The sequence below is a fragment of the Alexandromys fortis genome, unplaced genomic scaffold (assembly GCF_014885135.2).
Source record: "Alexandromys fortis isolate MF-2015 unplaced genomic scaffold, M_Fortis_MF-2015_v1.1 scaffold_269, whole genome shotgun sequence".
NCBI classification, from domain to species: Eukaryota; Metazoa; Chordata; class Mammalia; order Rodentia; family Cricetidae; genus Alexandromys; species Alexandromys fortis.
This window is the reverse complement of record NW_026068138.1, coordinates 505,405-530,004: the sequence shown is the minus strand read 5'-3', so window position 1 is coordinate 530,004 and position 24,600 is coordinate 505,405. Positions and strand designations below refer to the sequence as shown.

Genomic DNA, 24,600 nt, shown 5'->3' with positions numbered 1-24,600 from the left:
CAGGCTGGCTTCAAACTCAGAAATCCACCTGCCTCTGCCAGCCCTTTCTTTTTATCAGTGTTTTATTAGAGCAACAGAGAAGAGACTAAGACAGAAATTGGTGCCAGCAAGTAGGCTATTGCTGTGACATGCTGACCATGTTTTCAGGGAGGATTGTAGAGGTGCTTGGGACTTTGGACTAGAAAAGCCATTGAGTGCTCAGAGTTTTGGATTATTCTGTCGGAGCTTGGGAGATACGAGTGTTGAGAGGAATGCAGATGATGGAAGCCTGGATTGGATTGTAAGAGGGAAACCATGGTTGCGATTTACTTAAGAATCTGTTGATTCCTCTAAGAAACCTTTGCTTTTCTGGGACAGTGGATGTTAATCATCTGGGACTGAAGAATCATCCGTGATCAATAAGAGACCAGCATCACTTCTTGGAAGTGTTTCCTCAGGGTCAGCGTACAGAAGCTGTATTCCGGAGGAAGCCAAGGCTATATCATGCTGGTAGCCAAACCCAGTAATGTGAAAGAGATGTTCTGGCATTGCAGGCATGGAAGGGTCATGGAAAGCAGTTGAGGCTTAGTGCCATGTAGCATGGTTGGAATCCCTGAGGAGAAGCCAGATCACTGACAGTGCATCCTCAGTTGTAACGAGCAGACTAAAGAGGGCAGGCCCATGGAGTAACCATCATGAACAGTAGCTGGTATCAGGTAATGCCAGCCTGAGCCTGTAAGACAACCTGCATATGCTGCTACTGGCGGAACCAGAGAGATAAGTCCCAAATGTCAGACACTGAGCTATTTATAACAGCTGGATTTTGGTTTTACTTTGTTCCAGTTGTAACTGTCATGGTTTATCCCTCTAGAAATTAAGTATTTAACTTCTTATTTTATAGGAACCTAGAGTTAAGAGACCTAGAACTTTTTAAATATTTGAAATTTTTTTAAAGACTAAGTCTTTAAACCATGTGGTAGTGGCACACTTCTATAATTCCAGTAATTGGGAGGCAAAGGCAGGTGATTTCTTAGTTTGAGAGAGTTCCAGGACAGCCAGGGCTACAAAGGGAAACCATGTCTCAACCACAGGGTAGCTGGAGTCAGGTCTCTACAGTTCTCTGTGCTAGGACTCAAACTCGGCCACCAGGCTTATATTTACCCACAGAACAATCTCATCGGCCTTGACCTGTAGAAATTCTTAACAGTGAGTGTATCTAAGTTGTACTCCTAATTCTAGTACCTAGAGAGCCTGTGTTCTACTGCTTGGGCTTTTCCTGCTGGTTATTGTCTGTCATCTGTTTAGTATGGGGGCTTTGGTGGGATGAGCATTATATTAAGAAGCTGTGTGGTTCAGTATAGGCCATTGTTGTGATTTTGCTTTTCAGAAGATTATCTGCCAGAGAACTAGGGGAATTTAAAAAGCCAGACTCCAAACCCAGTTGAAGGGCTGAATGTTGTATACAAAGCTGGCCTGCCATCATTGCTCCCAAGTTGAAGTTGTACAAGGACCTCAGCCAGATGTGGAAATACAAACATTGTTGCTCATCCCACAAAGGTATGAACATCTCTCTTTGGCCCCTGCCAATATCCAAGGGAAAATGGCCCCAAATGCTGGCTTTATCTCAAAATGTGTATCTTCTCTGGTGTACTGGCCTGGTGGTAAAGGCCCTGTGTTATTTTGCAATAGAATTCCTGTGTACAGATTTTCCAGCCATCTTTGCTGGGCTTTGATCCATGCTGTAGGCTTCTGCTGTCAGAAGGGAACTAACATAACAAATTGTCCCTTTGGATCCCAGAACACATGCAACACCTGTTTCTTCCATCTTCTCCGCCACCTTAGTTCAGTGAACACTACCCAAAGCTAATTTGTGTCCCTCAACACAATCTCAGTTTTACTAGAAAGTGGGACATATCTGGGGCCTTGTTTCTAATTCGGACAGCAACCTGGAGGCACTTGGGTTGGAATATCGGGTGTCTGCTTTCCTGAGATGGCTTTGGTGAAGGATGGGGACCAAACTGAAGGTCACATGGCAGCTAGCTGAGCGCTGTGCTCACTGTTAAAAGCCACCATGAGCAGCAGAGATTAGCATGGTCTGTTAACTGCTGGAAATTTTTATAAAATGGCTTTCTAGCTTATGAAGAAAAACACAGTGACAAACATTGCAGAAGATGACCACTAGTCAGCCTCAGTGACCACCCTCTCCAAGGAGGGAAACCTGCCAGCTCCTGTCTGCTGGGTGTGTAGCCTCACAATAGGTATGTGCTCTATTGTGTTGACTGTGCAGGATTTAATTAATTTTGCTTCAGCAGTTGGGTACCAATATTTATTCACCAGTCTGTTTCCTCCATTTAATTGGCCCAGTGCTGGAAACTGATCTCAAAGTGATGTTTCTCTATCCGACTGATCTGGCGCATGTCCTTAAACAACCCCATCCTGACACCGTAGTCTTACAAAGTCATTAAGTCAGCCAGTGCAAATTCTGCCTCTGTCCAGTGGCCCACAGGCATGTTCTAGCATCTTGATGAAACAGGGCAATCATCCTCTACCATGTATCTGATGGAGGAGCTCATGTCCAGATTACACACAGGAGATTTCTTGACAGAAGAAATCAAAATGGCGAGCAAATGGAAACAAACGTACTACCCACCAGGCTCGCCAAAGTACATGTTGGAAAGTGTGCGTGCAAAGGAGGACTCATGCTGATGGGGACTTCCCTGCTTGGCATCAGTGTGATTTGAAGGCACACATACCCTCATTAGACCCCGTTCTCCTAGGCTGTCAAAACCAGGCAAAATCGGGCTGAGAAGATGGCTCAACAATGAAAGGACTTGTGCAAGAGAACTGGGGTTCAGAACACTAGAACCCAGGCAGACACCACACAGGTGCAGCCACCGCCCGTGGGCCCAGCAGCTTTGGCTTCAGAAGTTGTGGGTGTGATTGAGAGAGCCTGTCCCAAAAGAGAAGAGTGGTTGAAGAGGACTCCCAACACCAACCTGGGGTTTCCACATGGTTGCGTGTGAAAAGAAAGAAACTGACAGTCAGGCTCACATAAAGAAAAAGTGTCTTTGTTTCTTTATATAAAGAAAAACTACTAAAAGTCCAAACATAATTTGAGCTAAGGAACCAAACAAGAACATGTGAGACATGCTTATGGCCTGAGTCAGGTAAGTTAGGATATTTTGTTTCATGTTCTTGCTGCATTCACACAGAAAAGGAACACGGCCCACAGGATGATGGTGGTCAGTGTAGAAGAGTTGAGAGAAGGAATGGGGACTTGGCATGAATGGGGCTCTTGGGAAGCCAGGGCGACCTGTTGGACTAGTCACCTCTACAAGGGTTCATTCCGCTGACAACTCTGCACTGCACCCAAGAGAAAGGAAAGGGAGTGAGATGACAGCCCCCAGCCTTCCTCACTCCTCAGAACTGACACGGCTAGAGGACAGTTCTGACCAGAGTGGACACTGGGAGCTCTGACCAAAGACCAGGGTCTCCAGGGAGCAGCCATATTCAGGTGGCGGTTAATGCTGTCTGGGTTTGCTCACCCTTGTCCTGCCTGCAGTGTGGAACAGCCCAGTGACAAGCCTCCGTTCAGGAGATGGCAGAGCTATGCTAACCTGTTGGGGAGCTGCCTGGGGAACCGAGCTCCATTTGCCTCAGGTAAGGTGGGGTGAGCTGTGGAGGTGCAGGCAGTGCTCCTGAGGCTGCCAGGGTGGTGAGGGGGAGATGTTCCATCAGGTCCAGATCTGAAGGGTGTGAAATTATGGGGACGATAATGTGGCTTCATAACATCTAAGAACCTGGAGCAAGATTCCATGAAACTTAAGATTTATTCGGGGCAGGGGGTAAGGACCTTGCTCACAGAGGCCAGAAACAGTACCAGATGCCCCGGGGCTGGCGCTACTAGTGGTTGTGAGCCACATGCTGATGCTAGGAACTGATCTTGGGTCCTCTGCAGGAGCAGTATGTTTTCTTAGCCACTGAGCCATCTCTCCAGCCCTAGAAATGGCATTTTAAAACAGCATACACTGCCTGGCTGAGAGTGGGCCTGGACTGGCTGCTGGGATTTTTTGTGAAGCTTTGCCCTTACATGGAGCCAGCATGTGGAATTGGCGCAGAACATACTAGGATAGGTAGCTGTTTTCAAAGTCCACTTCACAGAAGAAGAAAAAAAAAAAAGAGGCATTCAAAGCAAGAAAGCATGACCTACTTTTGTAGAATTTAATTTTTGGTGTAGTCTTAGATTTTCTAGATAAGGTCACGGCATGTACCAAAAGAGACCGCCTTTTCAGCTGATCATTTTCTTGTTCATGCCTGATCGCACTACCTAGAACTGCTAGTGTGTTGATGGCAGTGGCGAACGCAGTGGATCCTTACCTCGTTCTTGGCCTTGGTAGAAGAGCTTTTAACTTCTCACCTGTGTAATGATTGTAGGGTTTGGGGATATAATACTATTTCATTGTGAAATAGTATTGAATCTTGTCAAATGCTTTTCCTACATGGTTCAGATGACTGTAGTTTGCCTCTTTATTAATGTATGGCATGTTGCACTGATAATTTTCATGCATTCAACCACCTTGCCATCTAAGAATTAACCTCATTGTTGTTGTGTAAAACCCTTTTAAACAGGCTGTGAAATTTGCTGCACTAGTATTTAAGGAATTTTGAACCAGTATTGATACAGAATGTTTTTTTTTTAATCTGTTATTGCTTTGGTATTGAGCATCATCTGACAAATTAGGCCAATCCAGAATGTCTGGTGTAACTCTAAATGTTTGGCAGGATTCATCTAAGAGGCCATCTGGACCTGGCATGTTTTGCTTAGGAGATTTTAAGTCACTGATCTAAACTCCTTACTATTTATAGATCCATTCTAATTTCTTAGTTCATGGTTCATTCCTAGTAGGATGTATTTCTAGGAATTTCTTTCCATCCAGGCATACAGTTCTTCCCAGGGCTGTTGTTTAGAGAGGGAGTGTGTTGCTCAGGTTGACCCTAAACAAGGTACTCATAATCATTTGCTTTCATAGAACTCAGAGTAGCCCCTAAGTGATGCTGGTCCGGGGCTTTTTCATGGATGTAAACAGTGTTGGGGACTGAAGACATGGCTCATTGGTTTAGAGGATGTACTGTTCTTGCAAAGACTGGTTATTCCAGCATCCATGTTTAGCCACTTGCAACTCTGGCTCCAAGGGATCCAACACCCTCTTCTTCAGGCACTGCACTTCCGTGCACATACATAACTCAATTTTAAAAAACTTTTAATATAGTTATTGTGATTAGCAGTACCAAAACAAGAAAACTGAGATTACTCAAAGCTACCTACCAATCAAAACTTTTGAATCCCTAAAAATAACACACACACCAGACACAAGAGTATTTAATGGAAATATATTTGTCTAATATCTACAAAGTGTCAACAGTTGGTCTTAAGAAAGCAGACAAAAGGCACAAAATTAGTATTACTGCAGAGAAGCATTCATGCTACTGGATTTTATAAATATCATTGGAGTGGCAAGGTAAAAAATAAATTAAGCACTCAACAGAAGTCCAATCAGACTTTGCTTTTCTCGATTTTGTTTGGTTCTGTGTTTGACCTCCTGTGCAAAGGCTGGAGACTGATTCTGGGACTATGGAGACTCGTGTGTCCTAGTTACATTGGCTTTCTTGCAGTTTGGGTCAAAATTAAGAAAGATACAGACTATTTGTTCTCTTTTCCCAACTAGCTATGAGGCAGTGGCGGTCCATGTAGTGTACGCATGCGTGTATTGAACTTCCAGAGCCCTTTGTCATGACTGTGTGATTTGTCTTCTGCTGGGCAGAGCACAGATGCTCATGCTTCGGCATGAAAAGTGCCAGAAAGATGGACGAAAGCTACCTGGTGGGCCTGACTCTGATTGCTCCAGAGCCACCCACAGCAGCCACAGGAAAGCCTACTTGCTCTTTCCTGGGCGTGAACTTGAGTCATAACACTCATCAGCAAAGGGTGCCTACTCCCCTTCTGCCAGGGATGAGCCCCTTTCAGACAGAGACTTCAGCCGGCTGTGCCACTTCAACCTGCACATGTCAGGAGTGAGGTTAGTGGAAAAGACCTTAAGTGCAAAACTACCTTGGCAAAGTGGAAAGTAGAAAACATCAAATCTCTTGAATAAAAAGGAGCTCAAGATTACCCAGTTCAGCCATGGCAGGTGCTGTGCGCGCACACACAGGCCTCAGCTGGCTCTCGAATAAACCCTCAGGCAGAATTTGGGGTGCATGTTTCACAGTATAGAACCCCTCCCTCTGACTTGGATGCTAACAAGAGGCTCAGCAAAAATGCCAACAGAACCTTGATACTGTACCACTTTAATTCCTACAAACTCAGGCCTACTGAGGGCAGCGCTGCACCTCCACCCGTCAGTGTGTCTTCCAGAGGGGGTTGAAGTACACCCAGCCATCACCCTGCAAGAGAAGAAGGAGGTTTGACAGTAGGATCTCACAGCTGAGAATTGAAAAGCAAGGACCCCTCCCAGCCAGCCAGGTGAGCCTCAGACTGGCCAAGGCCAACAACTCTCCTCCAAGCCAGTCTTCCTCAACCCTGGCACTTGCTGAGCTTATCTAAGGATACATTTCTCCCCTTCCCAGCTGAGATAGGAAGACGCATTTGCTTTTAAAATGTGGGGTCTTGACAGTTTCTCTCTAGATGACTTTGCAAAAAAATTCTGAGACGGGGGGCGGGGTGCAGAAGAGAGGCAGGGTAGATGAATCAAAGGGAAAGGAAAGGTAACATGAAACATCCACCCACCCCAAAAATGAGACTTTTTGACAGGTGTCTGTCACAATGCATCTAAGGACAGACGCCACGGGACCCCACCCCTCAGTCGCCAGGTGAGAAATTGATGGCACGTGTAAGCGGGTGACAACCCAGAAGGGACTGCACAAGGCAGAGGACAACAATCCTGGTATCAGGGTGATAGGTATCTCCAGTCCTCCTCTTACAGATCGGTTGGCTTTTATCAAGCCCCAGGGATAGAACTTCGAGAACAAATTTCCACATCAGTCAGGCAAGCTGTCTCAAAGACAGGACTCACCTCAAGGAAGGCTTCAAGGATTTCTGTCCCCTGAGTGAGCCCCCTCCACCCCCCACCCCACAGGAGACCCTTCAAGGCAGTCTCCCAAGTACCATCAAGTCTGAAGTTGCAGCCAGGCAGCCACGGCCACTGCCTCCTGTTCCTGCCCGTAGGTCACCCCGTCCCACCAGGCTTCCCTAGCTATCACCCCAGAGCCAGAAAGCACAATCCATTCTCATAGTGGGAGTTAGAGACTAGCACCTGGCCCCCACTGATCCATTCTGATTGGCTCCTGGGATTGAAATTTGTATAAACCCTTAGCATACAAATATTGCAATCCTCGTTAAAAACTCTGTCCTGGCTCCTCACAAAGAATCAATGTGATCCGGATGGGAGACTGATGCTTGAGCTTCCCACTCACTAGCCTTCTTCTCCAAGCCACTGCCACACAGCTGAGGATGACCTTGAGCCTCTAATGCACCTCCACATCCAGTGGTGCCAGGGAAGCAGCCTATAAACGGAGGGTCTATCCCTAGTCCCCTACCCCTGTTACTTCCTGAACAACCCATTACAATCTAGAATCAACCAGGGAGGGGTTGTCTATTAGGCAGGCTTGTGGCCCTGGCTGCAGAATCACCTGGGTTATGTTCATCACATGACCATGAGATCCTAAGCTGTTAAGACAAAGGGATGATGACTATGACCTGGAGCTGTGAGCCAAATGACCCTTTCTCCTCTAAGTTGCCACAGCCACAGGAGGCAAAACTAAGGTTGACCTCAAAGGAATGCAAGCTCAAAGGAACGCTGGGCGCCTTGCCTGCTACCCTGTGTTGTGGGAGTGGGGTAGGATAGGAGCTAGCATTTCAGGCTGAGGACCCTACTGAGCTCTGCTCTGTATGACCCTTCCATGTGGCCCACAGAAGGTCAGGCTCTGCGTCAGTACTCAAATGGGGAGGCTCAAAGGGCACCCAGATGTAGAGAGGGAATAGTGGCGGAACAGGTCAAAGTGCCCTCCTTGGCTTGGCTAGCCAGAAGGGTTTCAGAATGGAGGAACACTGCAGGGGAAGTGACCTCAAGATGAGGTCCAAAAATCTTATCAGGGAAATCCTAATTCAAATTCCAGCCCAGGGACCCAAGCCAGAGCCTCTGCCACCCAACTGTGGGAGTCATAAAAGCCAAGGCACCCTTGCTCAGGGCCAGAGCCTAGTAGCAGGGTTACCTCTGGGATGAAGTACTTGGGCCGCCAAGGTGTGCGAAGGGTCTCCCGTTTCCGCTCTTCCACCCTCTGCTTCTCCTCCAAGCGCCGCTTCTGCTCTGTGGCTGCGTCCATGTCCCCAAGCCGCAGGTAGTGGGTGACTTCCTGCCAGAGGTTCCTAGAAAGAAAAGTAGTAAAGGAAACCTTCAGGTTGAGCCAGCTATTGGGGTGACAGTGGCCAGGCAGGGAAGGAAAGATATCTAGGCAGCTGTCTGCAGAAATGCAGTTAAGGCATCCTGAAACACCAGAGCCAGGGCTGGACCCTGGGCTCCTTGGTTACACATCTGCTGCCTCCACACAACCTGTCCTGGTGTTCTGAGACTCCTGGAAAGAGCAGGCAGAGTACCGCCGCCCGGGCATCCCTCTAAATGTTTTAGAGAAACTTAATCCTCATGACCCAACGACACAGGTGGCTATATAATTAGCAACTGCAGTTTGCAGAGAAAACTAACATCAAATGAGTGTGAAAAACAGGGAACCTCAGAAAAGCCCAGAATGGCAAACTGGGAAAATTTGAAGGGGGGGGGGGTCATCAAGAGGAAGCCAGGGGTGCCCCCAAGAGGTTGCCAGATTAGCACAGGGTGTGGCGAGAGCGGCCACTCCAGGCCTGCCTCTGTGACCCAAGACAGGACCTTTGCTCAGAACAGTATTCTGGTCGTGAGGGCTGATGGGCAGATATTATCTTGAGGCCCCCACTAGGGTAGTCTGGCTGCCACCACAGCAGAGCTGAGAGAACTGGACAAGCTATGCTGATGTCACTTGGGACCTAGTAAGGATGGTGGGGACAGGTGCATAGAGCAGCCACGGCACGTTTCAAGTAGACAGTGCAATTTCTCGACAGTCAGCTTCCTATGGCCCTTGTAACTGCTTTTCCAGATGGGGTCTTATGGTGTAAGCCCAGGCTGCTGCCTCAGTCTCCTGAGTTGTGGTTACGGCAGGCCTTGTGCCGCCATGCCCAAGCACTGTGTCTGAATACATACATAGAAGAAAAGACAGCAACCCCACTCTAACGCCAGGACTAGGTTCCTTCCCTGCTCTCTGCAGGGTTCCAAGTACCCAGAGGCTGAACCTCATCCTGGGACTGCCCCTCATGTATTTAAATCTAATGGTCCCTAAGCTGTACCTGCTTCTACCAGGAGCATAGGCTGTGTGGAGCTGATTTCCCCACCTGTGCACTCAATATCTTAAAAGGAAAGAAAAAAGGAAATGTTCACTGCTTCCCTACATAAGTTCTTCTCCCAATTACCAGCAACTCTGTGATTAATTTACAGTCAACCAATAATAGGGCAGTTGGGTTGACAAGCTTTTTAGGACAGATGGCACAAGTCTGCCAGACAGTGGATGACAGTCCATTCTTAAGAGCAGAACCACGCACCTGACAGCTACATGTGCTTGTCCCCAATGGACCCAGCAGGAGAAATTCAAATGACTAAAGAAAGCAACTCCTGGTCCTTTGCCATCAGCTGTACTGCTGACTGCTGAGGTTTCCCATGGGTCCCTCAGTGAAGGCAGCTGGGGCAGCTGTGCTGGGCAGGCATACCTGGACTCCATGGGCCCCTGCTTCTCCAGAGGTCTGAGCTTCTTCGGGTACACAGGAAGGGCAGTCGTGTCGATGACTTTGGTCTCCCCGTTGCTGTAGGTGAACTCTAAGGTGCCGTTCCATTCCCCATGAGCTTTGCAGACGATGGTGTTGGTTGGGTTGTGTTTCACTTCGGCTGTGACCCTGCATTAATGAATGAGTCAAATGAATCCAAAGGGAACTCTAGTTCAGAGACTCTTAAAGGCAGCTCAGGGAGAGAAAATGTTTTTGCAGCTTGGCTCAAAACTGGGTCTTAGAAGAAGATGCAATCTTGATAAGAACATGAAAAGAAGATGGGATTTGGCTTATCCCTGTAACCCCCAGCACTTAGGAAACAGGCGGGGGAATCTAGGCCAAGACTGAGCAGGGCTAGGTGGATAGGTAGTTCTCGTATCAAAAAGATTGAACAAAAGAGAGGGAAAAAACATGAAATCCTAATCAGGTCTGAAGATGATCAACAGTAAGAGTGGTTAGAACCCACTTCTCTGATCTGATAGACTCGCAAGTGGTTATATACAATGCCGTCTGTCACAAAGATGATCCAGCAGTAAATCGAAATAGATTCTCTACTCCCCAGACAGCATCTCCTGGTGCTGCACTCGTACCACCAGAGTAGGAAGAATTTCCCCATCCTTAAATAAGACCTTTGGTTCTGTGCCAAGCATCATGGTACATGCCTGTAAACCCAGCATCTGGGGCAGGGCCCGGAGGACTACAGATTTAAGGTGTCTAGGACGTATGACAGCTTGTCTCATAACTAAAGTCCCCTATCTGATCTGGAGAACCCAGGGATCTGTGTCTGAGTGGGAAGAAATGCCCCTGGAGCAAGTCCTCAGGACTCAGTGGCCCAGCGTGTGCTGAGTTTCCCGTTTGCTTTTCCTATTTTCATTTATTTTACCTATGTGTTTTGGGGAGAGGTATGTACATATGGGATGTAGATGTCTGTGGAGGTCAGAGGTATCGGATTGCTTGAAGCTAGTTATATAAGTGGTTGCAAGCCATCCAGTGTGGATGCTGGGAACGGAACTCTGGTTCTCTGTGAGAACAGTAAATATTCTTAACCTCTGAGCTATCTCTGGTCTGAGTATCCAGTTTTCAAATGTAGGCTTGGAAGCCACCTTTCTTGGCCTAAGAGCCATTCAGGTTCCAGGTGGACAAGCCTACTGGTGCGAAGTATGAGTGGTGTGCTGGCCAAGGGTGCACAAGGCCCTTCATGGGGAAGACACAGCTGCATGCTTTTGGTGATATAGCTATCATCTTTCAAATGCCAGCATGTTAACTGAATGCTGGCAAGAAACAGACCCTCAGCAGTACACTGGAGTTGGAGCTGATTGGGCGTCTGTGTGTGTCCCCAAGCTAAAGTCCAAGAAGCAGCAGCTTGGGTATTTGAGGTCTGCACGATGGCAGGCTTGCTCCAGTCAGAACATGAGAATAAGTCTGTCCTTCCTCCAATAGTAACCTCTCCTTCCGTTGGAGACCTGGTTTCCCAGCTTCTAAGGATGGAGACATGGTCTGTGGCTTGGGTGCCCAGGATTCCAGGAGCTGAGAAATGGGGGCCACCACAATGCCTGTGCCTGTAGAGCATTACACCATAAAGTGTGTCTTCTGCATTACATCAGACTGCCCATAAACGGTGAGTAGGGATGGCCCCAAAGCCTACCCTATGAAGTGGGGGGGAAGAGGTGTCTTTTCAAGCAAGAACTGATCACTCTGTCTTGATGGTCAACTCATCTACTGAAATGCCATCTTTTTTAGGGTAGAGACAACCAGGGGATTGAACCAGGTCTTTGTGTATGTCAGGCAAACACTACCAGTAAGGTGCATCCCCAGCCCTTGACTTTTGGAGACAGGGTCTCGCTGTTATCTGAGCTAGCCTGTAGTTTGCGGTGTAGCCCGGACTGGACCGGAACTTGAGATTTTCTTGGCTCTGCCTCCAGAGGACTTGACTTACATGGCATTCTGCCTGACTAGAACTCAATGTTTTTTAAGTGACAAGAACGCATGGATCATCAAGCTAGCCTAGTACTCAAGGATTACCTTGAACTTCTGATTCTCCTGCTTTTGCCTCCCAACTGCTGGGATTACTGATGTGCCAACCAAGTCTCCTTTCTGAAAGGGTGAGGGGACTCGGGCACAAAGAGAAATACAGCCAGAGTCCTGGCCACTTCCTACCTGTGGACCTTCCCGCCGTAGAAGGGCTTTGTGTGGAATGTCACGGTGGCAGAGTACCCGGTCTTGGCACAACTGATGTTGACCTTCCCTCCAAGCTCCACCCATGGGACAGTGAGGATAGAGCGGGCGTAGGCACTGGGCAGCGTGAAGACGTATTCTTCCCCATGGTCCAGGAGCCGAAGCACACCTCCAGGAGAGAGGGAGAGTCAGGCCAGCAGGAACAGGCAGAGAGCATGAAGGATAGGAACACTCAGGTGGGCACCCCCAAGAGGGTCCTGGAACAAACGCCGTGCCTCCCACCTCGACAGAGCTCTCTGTTCTCTGCCCCGCGTTCTGCTGTCTGAACATGCAGAGCTCTATAAAACACCACAAGCAAGGTGGGCCTGCTCTGTCATCTGAGGGGACAGCATCGTGGCTGTGATCAAGGCAGTAGGCTAGAGGTGGCCAGTGCCAAGGAAGACCCTGTCAGGACAAGTTAACCTAGAAAAAGAAGGGGCTAGGTATAAGATAAAACAGGTGCCCAGACCCACATATGTAATTCAGTGAGAAGATCAAGGAAAGAGCCTGTGTGAGGGTGGTGTGCAGAGGTGTGCTGGCTGAGCAGAGTCACAAGGAAGGGAAAGGCTCCAGTCTCGCCCCAGGGCTGCTGGAGTGTGAGTTCCCATGAACAAGTACCTCACCCTGCACATAGCTCCCTGCTCCCCTTCAGTACTGAGACGAGGGCGCCCACCATCAAGAGTACCATGAGCCTACACACACGACAGCTCTGTCCATTAAATGGATATACATGACCAAAAGTGGCTTGTGATGCTCCCTCCCAAGGCTCGTGGCTCCCCGACCTGCAAGAATGAAGACTGGCCAACAGTCCCCATGAGGACTGAGTGCTCACTGGTCACCAGTCTCCTGAGAACTTTATGTGGTGCCCTTCAAGGCCCTGCAACATCTCACAGCGAGCAGGGGGCAACTGATGCTGAGACAGAGCCTAAGGGGCACGGCCAGTCCTTGTTTCCTGAAATCAAGAGTGGAGAAATGTCGAGGAGCGGGAGCAGATGAAGGAGAAGAAAGAATGCACGTGGGGGTGAGGGGGGGGACCAGAGGTCTGCAGTACAGTGAGGAGAGAAGGAACCCAGCTCTCCAGGTTCCAGGAGCCACAGTGCACTCAACACACTACAGGCTCTCAGCTAAAGCCACGAGGGTTCCAACTCCTGCTCATGGACCAAGTGCCTGCTTCTGTGAACCCATGGAGCCATACCTGCCTCGACCACCAAGCTTGAAGGGAGGCTAACCCCCAGGGTCTGAGGGAGTGGAAACAAGTGAGGCTAGCTCGGCAGGCTCACAGCCACCTGAGCACGACAGGAGGGCTGAGGCCGTAGTTAATCCCACCTCTGACGGAGAATACAACCGAGGACACTTACTGTACATATGAAAGCCGCCTTCTTCCACCCGACCCAAAACCTACAGTATCAGAACAGACTGGCTTTTCCCGCCAGCTTCTCCAGCTCCCTCTAGCATTTGACCCAAATGACTTCTGTCCCAAAAGAGAAACTCTGGCTCCTGTGTTCTATGACCTTGACATTCCTTCTGTGCCTCAGAGAGACACCCTCCCCGTGGCCCGATCCCCATCATCCCAGCCACACACTATCATCAGGGCTTCTGACCAGAGCCTTTCAGAAGGAGCTAGCCTGAACGCCTGTCTCAAAGCCTACGTTTGTGTAAGACTTTCCCAGACTGGTCAGCTTAAGAAGACAAAAGGCTAGAGCTAGAAGGTTGAAAAGAGAAATCACAGGTGGCCCACACCTGTCATCCAGAGGCTGAGGCAGGAGGACCAAGAACACAAGGCCGACCTGGGTGATAGAGTGAAACCAGACCGCCTCAAAAGGGGAAAAAGTCACCAGCGTGGTCCTGTTAGTCTCTGTTCTAAGTTCCTGGATTCCTCAGGCTCCAGTCATGTCCCCAGAGAGGTGTTCTGACAGGGAGGAGGTTCCAGTCACTTCTAGGCCTCCATACACACTGCAGGTTTAATGGCCACTCGCTGGTTTTGAGGGTTCTTTTTCAGTGTAGACGTGGCCCCATGTAGAACAGTTAGAAGGGAGTCTCGGGGAGGGGTTGTCTAGACAGGCTGGCTGGCCTGTGGGTGTGCCCGGGAGGAGATTTAACTGGGCAGTTGAAGTGGGAATGTGAACAGTGCTGTGCCACGGGCCGAAGTCCTGAACCAACTGAGAAGAGAGCGAGGTGAGCACCAATGTGCATCTCCTGCTGTCTTCCGATGGAGACACGGTGTGCCCAGCTCTCTCAAGCTCCTGCTGCCACTTCCCCACCATGATGGACTGTCACCTGCAACTGTGAGCCCAACAAACGTTCTCCCTTGAGTTGCTTTTGTGTTTACTACAGCGACGGTAAAGGAAACTAGACAATAACCCCCTCCGGGTGGGCAGCGCATCTCCCACAGCCTTGGTGTCTGCTGTGGGGCTCCTGCCTGTCCTTAACCAGGACATCTGGATACTCACAGGCTTGCTGGAGCCCACACCAAGGTGGGCGGTCACCTGTCAGGTGAATGGATGGTTGAACAGAGAAGTCTTTCTAGAGTGCATTATCAATAAGGAGGTAAACAAGCAGCAGCCTAGGGCTGGGAGCTTCTCTAGAAAATACCTGTACAGCCAGGCAGTGGTGGCACACTCTGGAGGTAGAGGCAGGTGGATCTCTGTGAGTTCAAGGCCAGCCTGGAATACAGAATGAGTTCCAGGATAACCAGGGCTGTTACACAGAGAAACCCTGCCTAGAAAACAAAACAAAACAAAAAAAAAACCAAAGCAAAACAAACAAAAAAAGTGTTCTTTATTTCATCTACAAAGAGTTGATTGTGCTGGGCACTTGGGGGCCAGAGGCAGAAGGATCACCGCAAGTTCAGGGCCAGCCTGGACTAAATAACGAGTTACAGGGCTATAGAAAAAGCCTCTGTTTTAAACAACAAAGCAACTAAGGAACTATCTGTAGGGGGTTTAGAATAAGTAATAAAATCAACTAGAATAACCCAAATCCATTTTTTTCTAATTTTATTTCTATATCGTGTGTGGGCGTGTGTATGGGGTATGTGGTGTGTGTGTAGCAACCAGAAAATAATTAGTGGGAGAAGTTCTCCCCTTTCACCATGTGGGTCCTGGGGTTAACCTCAGGTTTTCAGGCTCCTGAGTGCCTCTTACCTACTGAGTCATCTTGCTGGTCCCAAATTTTGTTTTCCAGTGAAGACCCAAGGACACAGTCACTGCAAACTTAGACCTCCCTCGGCCCTACCGAGCCTGTCTGAGCTTTCCACTCAACCACAACTCTGTGGGGATCCACCCAGCACTTCCCATGGTGGCACCCTGGCCTGCCTGCCCTCACATCTCTGGGCCTCAGCAGCCCTGGCTGTGCCCTTGGAAGGTCTTAAAGGTTACCTGGGCCAGGCACCATTCTCTTGTTGCTTAGTCACCCCCTCACACGGTCCCGAATCTGTAAGCTTGAGAACTTTCTGGAAGTGTCTCAGGTTCTGATTACCCATCGGTAACAGAAGCTTGTAAACTCAAGGAGTCCCCAGCATGGGAGATCTCACAGACTGCTACCTCACACAGCCCACAAATATTACCGGCTGTATGCCTGTATTCCCTCTCTCTCCCCAGATCCTGCTGGAAGGGGTTTCCCTTGGGTCTGCACTTAGACAGTACCTAAGACAAAGGCCATCTAGATCACCAGTGACCTCCAGGCCCGGACACGAGTGGTCATATCTTCGTAGGGTTGCCCAGCATGGTCTGCCACAGCTACCCACTCCTCGCATGGATACTGAAATGGGTGGTTTTGTGTGTCAACTTGACACAAGGTAGAGTCATCAGAGGAAGGAGCCTCAGCTGAGGAAATTCCTCCTTGAGATCCAGTTGTAAGGCATTTTCTCATTTAATCAATGCGGGAGGGCCAGGCCCATGGTGATTGGTGCCATCCCTGGGCTGTTGGTCCTGAGTTCTGTAAGAAGAGGTGTATCTCTGGGGGCTGGGCTTTGAGGTTTCAAATACCAGATCTCTCTGTCTCTCTGTCTCTCTCTCTCTCTCTCTCTGTCTCTCTCTCTCTCTCTCTCTCTCTCTCTCTCTGCCTTCCTCTTTCAGATGGGATGTAAACCTCACTACTGCTCCAGCACCTTGCCCGTCGGCCTGTGCTATGCTCCCACCATGCCCGTCATAGACTCACCTCTGAAACTGTAAGCAAAACCCATAACCAAATGCTTGCTTGTATAAGCTGCCTTGGTCATAGTGTCTCTTCACAGCAATAGAACAGTGACTAAGACAGCTCCCCAAGGCGCTACAGGTCCCACCCCAAGAACTCATTTACCAGAAAAGAGAAGGGGATGATTTTTAGTGACCTTTTGTGATATAACTAGAGAAGTCACAAAAGTCATGCACACATACATGGCTGTTGCTAAGGTCAAGTCAGAGTGCAACACCTCTTTTTCTATACTCTCCTTTCCCCACAAGCTGACATCTATGTTCATTTATCGTGTGTCCAGTGTTCTGCCTGCATGTCTGCCTGCTGGCCAGAAGAAGGCGCCCGATCTCATTACAGATGGTTGTAAGTCACCATGTGGTTGCTGGGAATCGAACTCAGAACCTCTGGAAGAGCAACCAGTGCTCTTAACTGCCAAGCCATCTCTCCAGCCCCTTACGTCTATGTTAAATGTCTTCCTAAACTCCAAGCCTGTTAATAACTTGCTGGATCTGAAATCATTTTCCTCAAAGCAACCAAGAATGCTGGTTTCACCTGAGTAGGGGCCTGTGAATGAGTTCCTCAGGTGGCTGCTGCTGGTGGCATGGAGCTGCCGGGTCTCTGGCCCACACCCCATCTAACACACACAATGCCACACCCCCAGCATGGCCTATCCGTTAACAGCTCCCCCAGCCTCCTCCCAGGCCTTCCATCTTTTGCTCCACAGTACTCAACACAGAACTCCGCTGGCTCCCTCTCATTCCTTACACAGAAAGACGAGCTGTGTGCGGATATTTTCTCAGCTCTTTGTTCAAGTGTCCCTACATCCTAGGGCAGAGCCTAGCACCTGTAAGTGCTCAAAAATTGCACAGTAGAGCTGGCAAGATGGCTCAGCAGAAGCTGAAGACCTGAGCTGAATTCCCCAGAATCCACACACCATAACTTAACAGGCCTTGCCGGATTTCTTCCCACAATGAACAAACCGTTCAACTCTTCCCTAAGATAAGAAGGTACTGTCCATTCTCACTGTGGGACCCCAGCACAGGACCAAAGACTTGCCTGGAGGGACTCCTCTGGGGAGCTTTCATAGGCAACCACTGTCCTCATGGTCTGGAAGCCAGAACACCGGCAAGACCGAACACATTTAGGGCCATGCACTCGGGGGGTCACACACTCATGTGTGGTCACACACTCAGGGCCATCCACGGCCATCTAAAGAAGGTGGTTCTGGAAGAAGCACAGTGTGTGCACAGAAGCTGTGACCCATCCCTTCCATCCATCACTTAGGACACTGGAAATCAGCCACACTGGTCCAACATCCATCCCTCTTTCCCACCCCCATTTACAAATAAAACATGCACAAAGCATCCATTGCTAATCTCAAATGCAAAGGGCACCGGGTAAGACTCCAATTAATGACGGTGGCTTACCTTCGCCTATCATGGAGACCCCCACGGACATGCCCATGAACTTGCTTTTGGTCCATACGTGAGTGTTGACACATAGTCTCTTCTCCTTGCACTCACAGTAGAAGCAGGAGACGGGCGGATGATGGGACACCTGCTCAGCCACAAACCTGAGCTTATAGCTTTTACCAGGGTCGTCAGCCAGCGGATGCTCATGGCAACTAACAGGAGAAGTCCTCTTCGACTTGACTCTGTCCTTGGGGACCTCCCAGGAACAGTGAAAGGTCTCGCCGATGATGGGGTTGTAGGGCTTCTTGGCCAGGGTGCCTTTGCGGCCCTCGTGGAAGGCTGTAAGATAGTACTCCACAAAGCTAATGACTCTCTCCTCCGGCGTCGCCCCAGCAGTGATGGCCAGCAGCAAGTCAGGGTGTGCCATGAAGTCTGCATACATCTCCAGCAAGGACCGCTTCTCCAGAATGAACGTGGGGAGCACCACCTGCATCAAGGACACAAAGGCGACAGGGCTTGTGGTTGCTTGGTCTGAGGAGTGGCTGCAGAGGCCCAGGCCGGGAGTGAGGCCCTTGACTGGTGCATCAGTGACAATTCAGAGGGGTTAGGAGTGATAGTGGTCACTCCTCCGTGCACAGGACTGTTCTGGGTGATTTTCTTCTTTGCTCATCTTAGTTAATACAAGAACACACACTCACTCATCCTCTCTGTCTCTTTCTCGAAAAAAAAAAAAAAACAGGAAAACCTGTGAAGGCTCTTCTAACACACATCTTTGTGAATTCCTTGTGTCTCGGCTAACACACGTCCCCCATCCCATTCCTGTCACCTAAGGGAGAACAGCCTAGAAAGGCTTATTTAAAATTATTACATCTTATTTATTTATTAAGGGGGCACACCTCTTCTGATGCACACATGGTGGCCAGAGGGGCACTTGTTGAGGTTGATTCTCTCCTTTCACCATGTGAGACCTGGGAGTTAAGCTCACGTCGTTGGGCTTAGCTCAAGTACCTGACTCGCTAACCCATCTTTTTAGCCCAGATAGGCTTTTCTTTTTCGTCTCCTCCCCACACACACACATCAGTGACAGTACACTCTCTGTGCTTCCAGAAAAAGGGCCACTGTGTCCTGTTGGTCCAGGAGGCCAGGCAGACAGAGTCTCACCACCAAGAGAGTCTAAGTGGGCACGGTATTAGAGTGGTGTGTGAACCCAACACCATCCGGGCAGGGGGCCCAGAGCGGCGGTCCATCTGCTAGCAAGTGCCACAGAGCCGCCCTGGGGAAGAAGAATGTCCTCATTGCAGCGACGGAACTGCTCCATGTGGCAGGACCTTGGGAAAGCAGGATATGACACAGGAAGTAAGAGGGGCTGAACTCGCAGCATCATCTGAAAAGAGACGGCTGGGGCAGTCCCTGGGTCTGTTACTAACCTGTGACTAAAGGGGAGGCACAGTGGGACAGACAAAAGGATTACCAAAGGGTCACTCGAGGCCTATACAACCGACTAACCAGGTCACTTAGAGCAAACAGAGGTCATCTGAGCTTGTCACCTCCCATCGCCCTGGGGTCCCTGCAAAATGACTCCCCATCCGGCTTCAGGGCCTACTCAGCAGCAAAGCAATGCATTCTCTATCCATGGCGGCCTTGAGGCAGGAGAACAGGTAAAAGTGTGGAGACTCGGAGGGGAAGGAGCGCTCACCAGAGTCTGGTTGAAGCCTCTTTGTGGCAGAGAATCCAGACTCCAGAAGTCACACACACACCCCGCCCCCAGGCCAGGTGGCTGAGCAGGCTGTCAGCACAGAGGCGGGAAGTCAAGCCAAAGGCCCCAATATATGACCTCAATCCTCTCCAAAATATTTTCTGGGAATCTCATGAACACAATTATTAACTTTATTTATAGTGTGGGCATCATAACTTCCTGAATCCCCGAGATCTCCACTTTCACCTAGTTTGTTAGTTGTAATCCTGCCGGGTTCACCTCAACCCTCTCCCACCCCACCCCTACACTCCTTAAATTCTTTACAACCATTTAACAAAAATAACTTCAAAAAGGTAAAATTAATCAAAGTTGAGCAAGTACGATGGGTTAGGGGGTCAAGGTATTTCCTGCCAAGCCTGTTGACCTGAGTTCAGTCACTGGGACCCACGTTGAAGGAGATGAAAGCCAACTCCCAAAAGTAGTTCCTTGATTTTATAATACATGAATGGCATACTGCTTCCTTGCCCAGCAAAATCAATAAACATAGTAATGTCTATGTGACTATTCTGAAGGAAATGATGTGCCTCTTCTCTGAAAAGCCCACACCCGCCATTTTGGTCATGGTTTACTCTCTCTCCAAGACCATCGTTTCCTTTTAACCCCAGGGCCTAAAATCCATATTAAAATCTCAGCTCATCCCGAAATTCCTTTCTGTGAGGAAGTCACAAATCTAGCTTCATCTGATTTGAGGTCCCTTAAGAGAATAAACTAACTTCTCCTTAGATTGCTACAGACAACAGTTTGGAGTCATGTCCCTGCCACCTGTCTCTGTCTCCATCTGACTCCCTCCACCCCACCACACACACACACACTGCCAGCCAGCCTTATTTTGCTCCTTTCTGTTGGGACTAATTGAGTCCTGGCCTTCAGCTGCTCTTCCCTGCTAGAACCATCTAATTGGAGAGACTAAACGCTGTGCCTTCCCTAGAGGATCAGAGAATGGGATTTTCACCTGTTGGCCATTGACTGTTGGTGCTATTAAATAGCCTCCATGATGCTATTAAAGAGGGGCTTTTGTACCAGTGATTGGAGGTCCGTGGTCGGTCTGTCTCTGCGTGTGTTTCCTCAACCTCCAGCCCCTTGCCCGAAGCTCGCATACTGGGTTCTAGCACATAGAACGCTGGGTGGGGGGGGCACCTTTCCACATGGATTCATGGGGTTTCAGAGCTGGCAGCCTGCCAGGCTATACATTAACCTAACTTGACTATCACCCCAGTTTACAGCTCTGTAGCTACGGCTCCATTGCTTTTCTGTTTAATTATGTGGTGTGGGAAGTCCTTTTGTATATGTGTTGTTCTTATTGGTTAATAAAGAAGCTGCTTTTGACCAATGGCTTAACAAAATAAGATTATATAATATAATCTTATTATATATGTGTATATATATGTATATGTGTATATATATATATATGTATATATATATACAGAGAGAGAGAGAGAGAGAGAGAGAGAGAGAGAGGGGGGGGGGGGGGGGGGGGGGGGGGGGGGAGTAGGTGGAGTCAGAGAGATGCCATAGAGCCACCAGAGAAAAAAGAAGCAAGTTACCAGCTGGATCCTTGCTGGTAGGCCACAAACCTCATGGGAAAATATAAAATAAAAAAAATGGGTTAACCAAAGATACAAGAGTTAGATACAAGAGTTAGCTAACAATATGCTTAAGTGATTGGCCAAGCAGGGGTTTAAATAATATAGTTTCTGAGTGGCTGTTTCAAGTCTGGGCATCGGGGAACAATCAAGCGGCCTTCCAACAACAAATTGGTGCACCAACGTGGTCATAACATAAGAAAGAGTGCAGGTGCCTGTGGGAGCCAGCAGAGGGCATCTCAGGTCCCCTAGGATGGGCATAAGCAGCTGTGAGCCACTTGGGTGCTGGAAACTGAACTCTGGATGAGCCCTTCATTCAGCCCAGAAGGCTGGGCTTTCTAAAAACTCTTGTGAGTGATCTGGATACAAAAGAAAAGATGTCCGGAGGAGAGGAAGCAGGCCAGTGTGTCCGGAAGAGAGAAAGCAGAACGCTGTCTGGAAGACAGAAAGCAGGCTTCTGTGTCTTCAAAGCATAGTGGTTTCAGCGGAAAGCAGAGAAAGCCAACCCCACGGGGGAGGTATGGTTTAGCAGACAGCTCTTAATATTATTTATCTGTCATTAAAAGGCATGTAAAAAGAAGCAGCAAGATAAAATCAAGCACAGAACACAATCCAAGTAAATCCATTCAAAGCCTCAGAACGTTAACTTGTCTCTAGACGATCAAGAGCCGATTTGCATTTGAGGAAAGTCAATCAAATGCAGGAAGAGGAAAACAGTCATCAAATGACAACTGTGGGAATCAAGGCAGATTCCCTAATTTTCTTGCAGCTATAATTCAACTAAACTGAGAATCCAGCTGCCCAGGGATCTCCTGGGCCAGGTGTGCACTCTACACACACGGCCTTCGTACAGCACCTTCCTCACTGTCTGTGTGTCTGTCTATGGAATCAGAAGACCTCTGTTGAGCTCTGTGGGACCAGGCTGTGACAGAAAGCAAGTGAGACCACCAAGCACATGTCCCTAACCCTCCTACCCTTTCTTCCCCCTCCGCTGAATCACTTGGGGGCTCTGGAATGGCTAATCTTCATCATCAGTTTGAACTGATTAAGAATTGTTCAGGATACACACTTCCAGGGATGTCTTTGAGGAAGTTTCCGAAAACGTTTACCAGAAGAGGGAAGACCCACTCCGAATGTTAAGTGGGGCCTCTTCACCGGTGCAAGTTCTAGACTGAAGAGAATTGCACTGAGCACAGGCATTCCTGTTTCTCAGTTTCCTGACCACTGAAGCAATGCGACCAGCTGCTGGCATGCCTTCCCCACTGTGACACACTGTAGCCCTTTAAAATGTGAGCCCAAACTTCCTGAGCTCTCTGTCTTGTCAGGTGTGGCCCACAGCAATGAGGAAACCTCCTTTCTGAGCCTACCCAACCCGCCATTCTAGTTGTAGGTTTTAGCAGCTGGAACCCTCAAGGAGGCAAGCCTTGAGAAGTAAAGTAGCCACAGGCCCTCTCCTGTCTCTTTCTCAAGGACACAGGCAGCCACAGAAGTAAGTACAGAGATGGCCTGAGGGTTCCAGGTCTAACTTCACTTGGGGACTCTCTGACTCGGCTCCACCCTCTCCCTCCACAGGACAGTTTGCAATAAGCAGGCGATTCCAGTGGCTTAGGACTTCTCCACAATGGGCAAGCAATTCCACTTCCGCGGTGAGAGAACCAGCCGCAGTATTTCCCCTCTAACGATGGCTGGCTTTTGTTTGACTTTGGAGTCAACGGTCAGAACCCAAAGAGCCACAAAGCAATGCCCATTCTCATCTCACTTTCTCCTTTCAATGCAGTCGGGGACCCCAGTCAGATAACGGTGCTACCCACATTTAGGGAACATCTTCTCATCTCAGTTACCCCAATCTAAGGACCCCTTCACAGACATCCCTAGAGGCTGGCTTCCATGGTGACGCAAGAGCCTGTCATGTTGACTGGTATCAACCATCATCCTTGGGATTAGGTTTCACCGCCACCACCACCACCAAGCCCAACCTACCAGGTCTGCATCCTGCACTTTCAAATGTTACCACCCTGGCTTTGGCAGAGCTGGGGACTGGGACAACAACGCCTTGAGCTAGAAAGACTGTCTCCTCTCTCACCCTTTGTTGGGGTACCACCAGGATTTGAGAAGACCACCACCAGGGCTTAGAGCCTGTTCCAGAAGATTCCAGCCAAGACAACAACCTTTTCACTTCAACAGATCTCTGGCCAGCTCTAATTTCCTTCTTTTATACAGCCTTCTGTGGGGAGGGGGGCTCCTCCTCCTTTTCTGGGTGCATTTATAAATAAGTCAGTTCATCAACTGCTTCTTGGGCGGTGGACACCAGAGATACGGAGCCAAGAAGTGCTGAGCACTAATTGGGCTGTCTCCCTCCGACAGAGCATGAGTGATGGCCCGGCTGTTTAGACTGACGGCATCCAAGTGGTCTGGCATGGCGGCTGCAGATTTATCGAGCCATCAGGAAGGACTGCCTTTCCTCCCATTAGCATAATTAAGACAATGAACTACTCTGGAGGAAGTTAAAAATAAATAAATAAAGGAGGCCCGCACTAGGGATTCAGAGGGCAGACAATTCATTACATCGAGGGACAACCAATCTAGAAGTGAGGAGCTCCTCTTCAGTTTGGGTCCTTAGAAGTCGGAAATAAATGATCACCAGCCTAGAAGGCAGAGGACAACAGAGACAGCAGGGAGCAGAGTGTGAGTCCCCTCCCCCTACTGGTGAGCATGCCAGACTCCTGGGAAGACGCTGCAGACAGACAGGTATATTTTCCCCTCACAGACCCACTAGCAACCTCAGGAGCCATCTGCGTGATGCTCCATTCTCAAACTGGAGAAGACCCCCATTGCAAGCCCAGCAAGCAAAGGGGCCTGGGGCCACTCGCCAAGGTTCATCTGTGATTTCGGAAGCCAGGGAACTCCACAAAATAAAGGGTGTAAATAAAAGTACTTTTTCCTCCTCAGTGTATGTTCATGTGTGTGCATATGCACATAAGTATATGAGTAATGTGTACATGTATGCATGTGGAAGCCAGGGGACCACTTTGGTTATCATTCCTCCAGCATCATCCACCTTGTTTCCTGAGACAGGGTCTTTCACTAGAATTGACCGAGTAAACTAGGCGGCTTGGCCAGCAACACTGGGACCCACCTCTGCCCCCCCCCCAGCACTGGAAATACATATATATATATATATATATATATATATATATATATATATATCACACATGCACACATGAACTCGCCACCTCCCCAGCTGCTCCCTGCTTCTTTACTTACCCAACATAGCTGGTTGGATTTCCTTAAGGAATATCCTTCATCCATCTTTCAGTGCCCAGACTACTACAGAAGACATCACAACATTTGGTTGGATGGAAAGAGTCTGAAATCAAATTTTCATTCTCCTTCCAGGTAACCAACTGGGCACTGGGTAAAGGCGATGTTTGCTGTCTTGGGATTAGGCTCCACCTCTGGAAATGCAATCACGAGCTAATAAAATAATAATGCAAGCTTCACAGCTCCAGACAAGAGCCCTACACGCAGTCTCCTGAATGGTCAACTGGTCACCAGATAGCTCCCGCCAGGCCTCGGTGCCCTTTC

At 49.0% G+C, this 24,600-nt stretch overlaps 1 protein-coding gene and 1 long non-coding RNA gene across 3 annotated transcripts in view; one reads left to right on the top strand and one right to left on the bottom strand.

Annotated features, from left to right (window-relative positions):
• The first annotated feature begins 261 nt into the window (after window positions 1-261).
• On the top strand, window positions 262-12,024 carry LOC126491133 (uncharacterized). Its single transcript, XR_007589320.1, has 3 exons — window positions 262-1,536; window positions 6,344-6,499; window positions 11,318-12,024. It is a non-coding gene; the product is annotated as an uncharacterized lncRNA (long non-coding RNA).
• Window positions 5,357-24,600, bottom strand: part of Osbpl10 (oxysterol binding protein like 10) — a 229,427-nt gene continuing 210,183 nt past the window's right edge. For both annotated transcript variants that reach the window (XM_050126557.1, XM_050126559.1), the window contains 5 exons: window positions 17,692-18,163; window positions 12,035-12,221; window positions 9,824-10,006; window positions 8,248-8,401; window positions 5,357-6,420 (listed from right to left, as the gene is read on the bottom strand). In XM_050126557.1, the coding sequence (XP_049982514.1) occupies window positions 6,376-6,420; window positions 8,248-8,401; window positions 9,824-10,006; window positions 12,035-12,221; window positions 17,692-18,163 (1,041 nt within the window). In that variant the 3' untranslated portion in view covers window positions 5,357-6,375. The remainder of the gene's footprint in view (window positions 6,421-8,247; window positions 8,402-9,823; window positions 10,007-12,034; window positions 12,222-17,691; window positions 18,164-24,600) is intronic.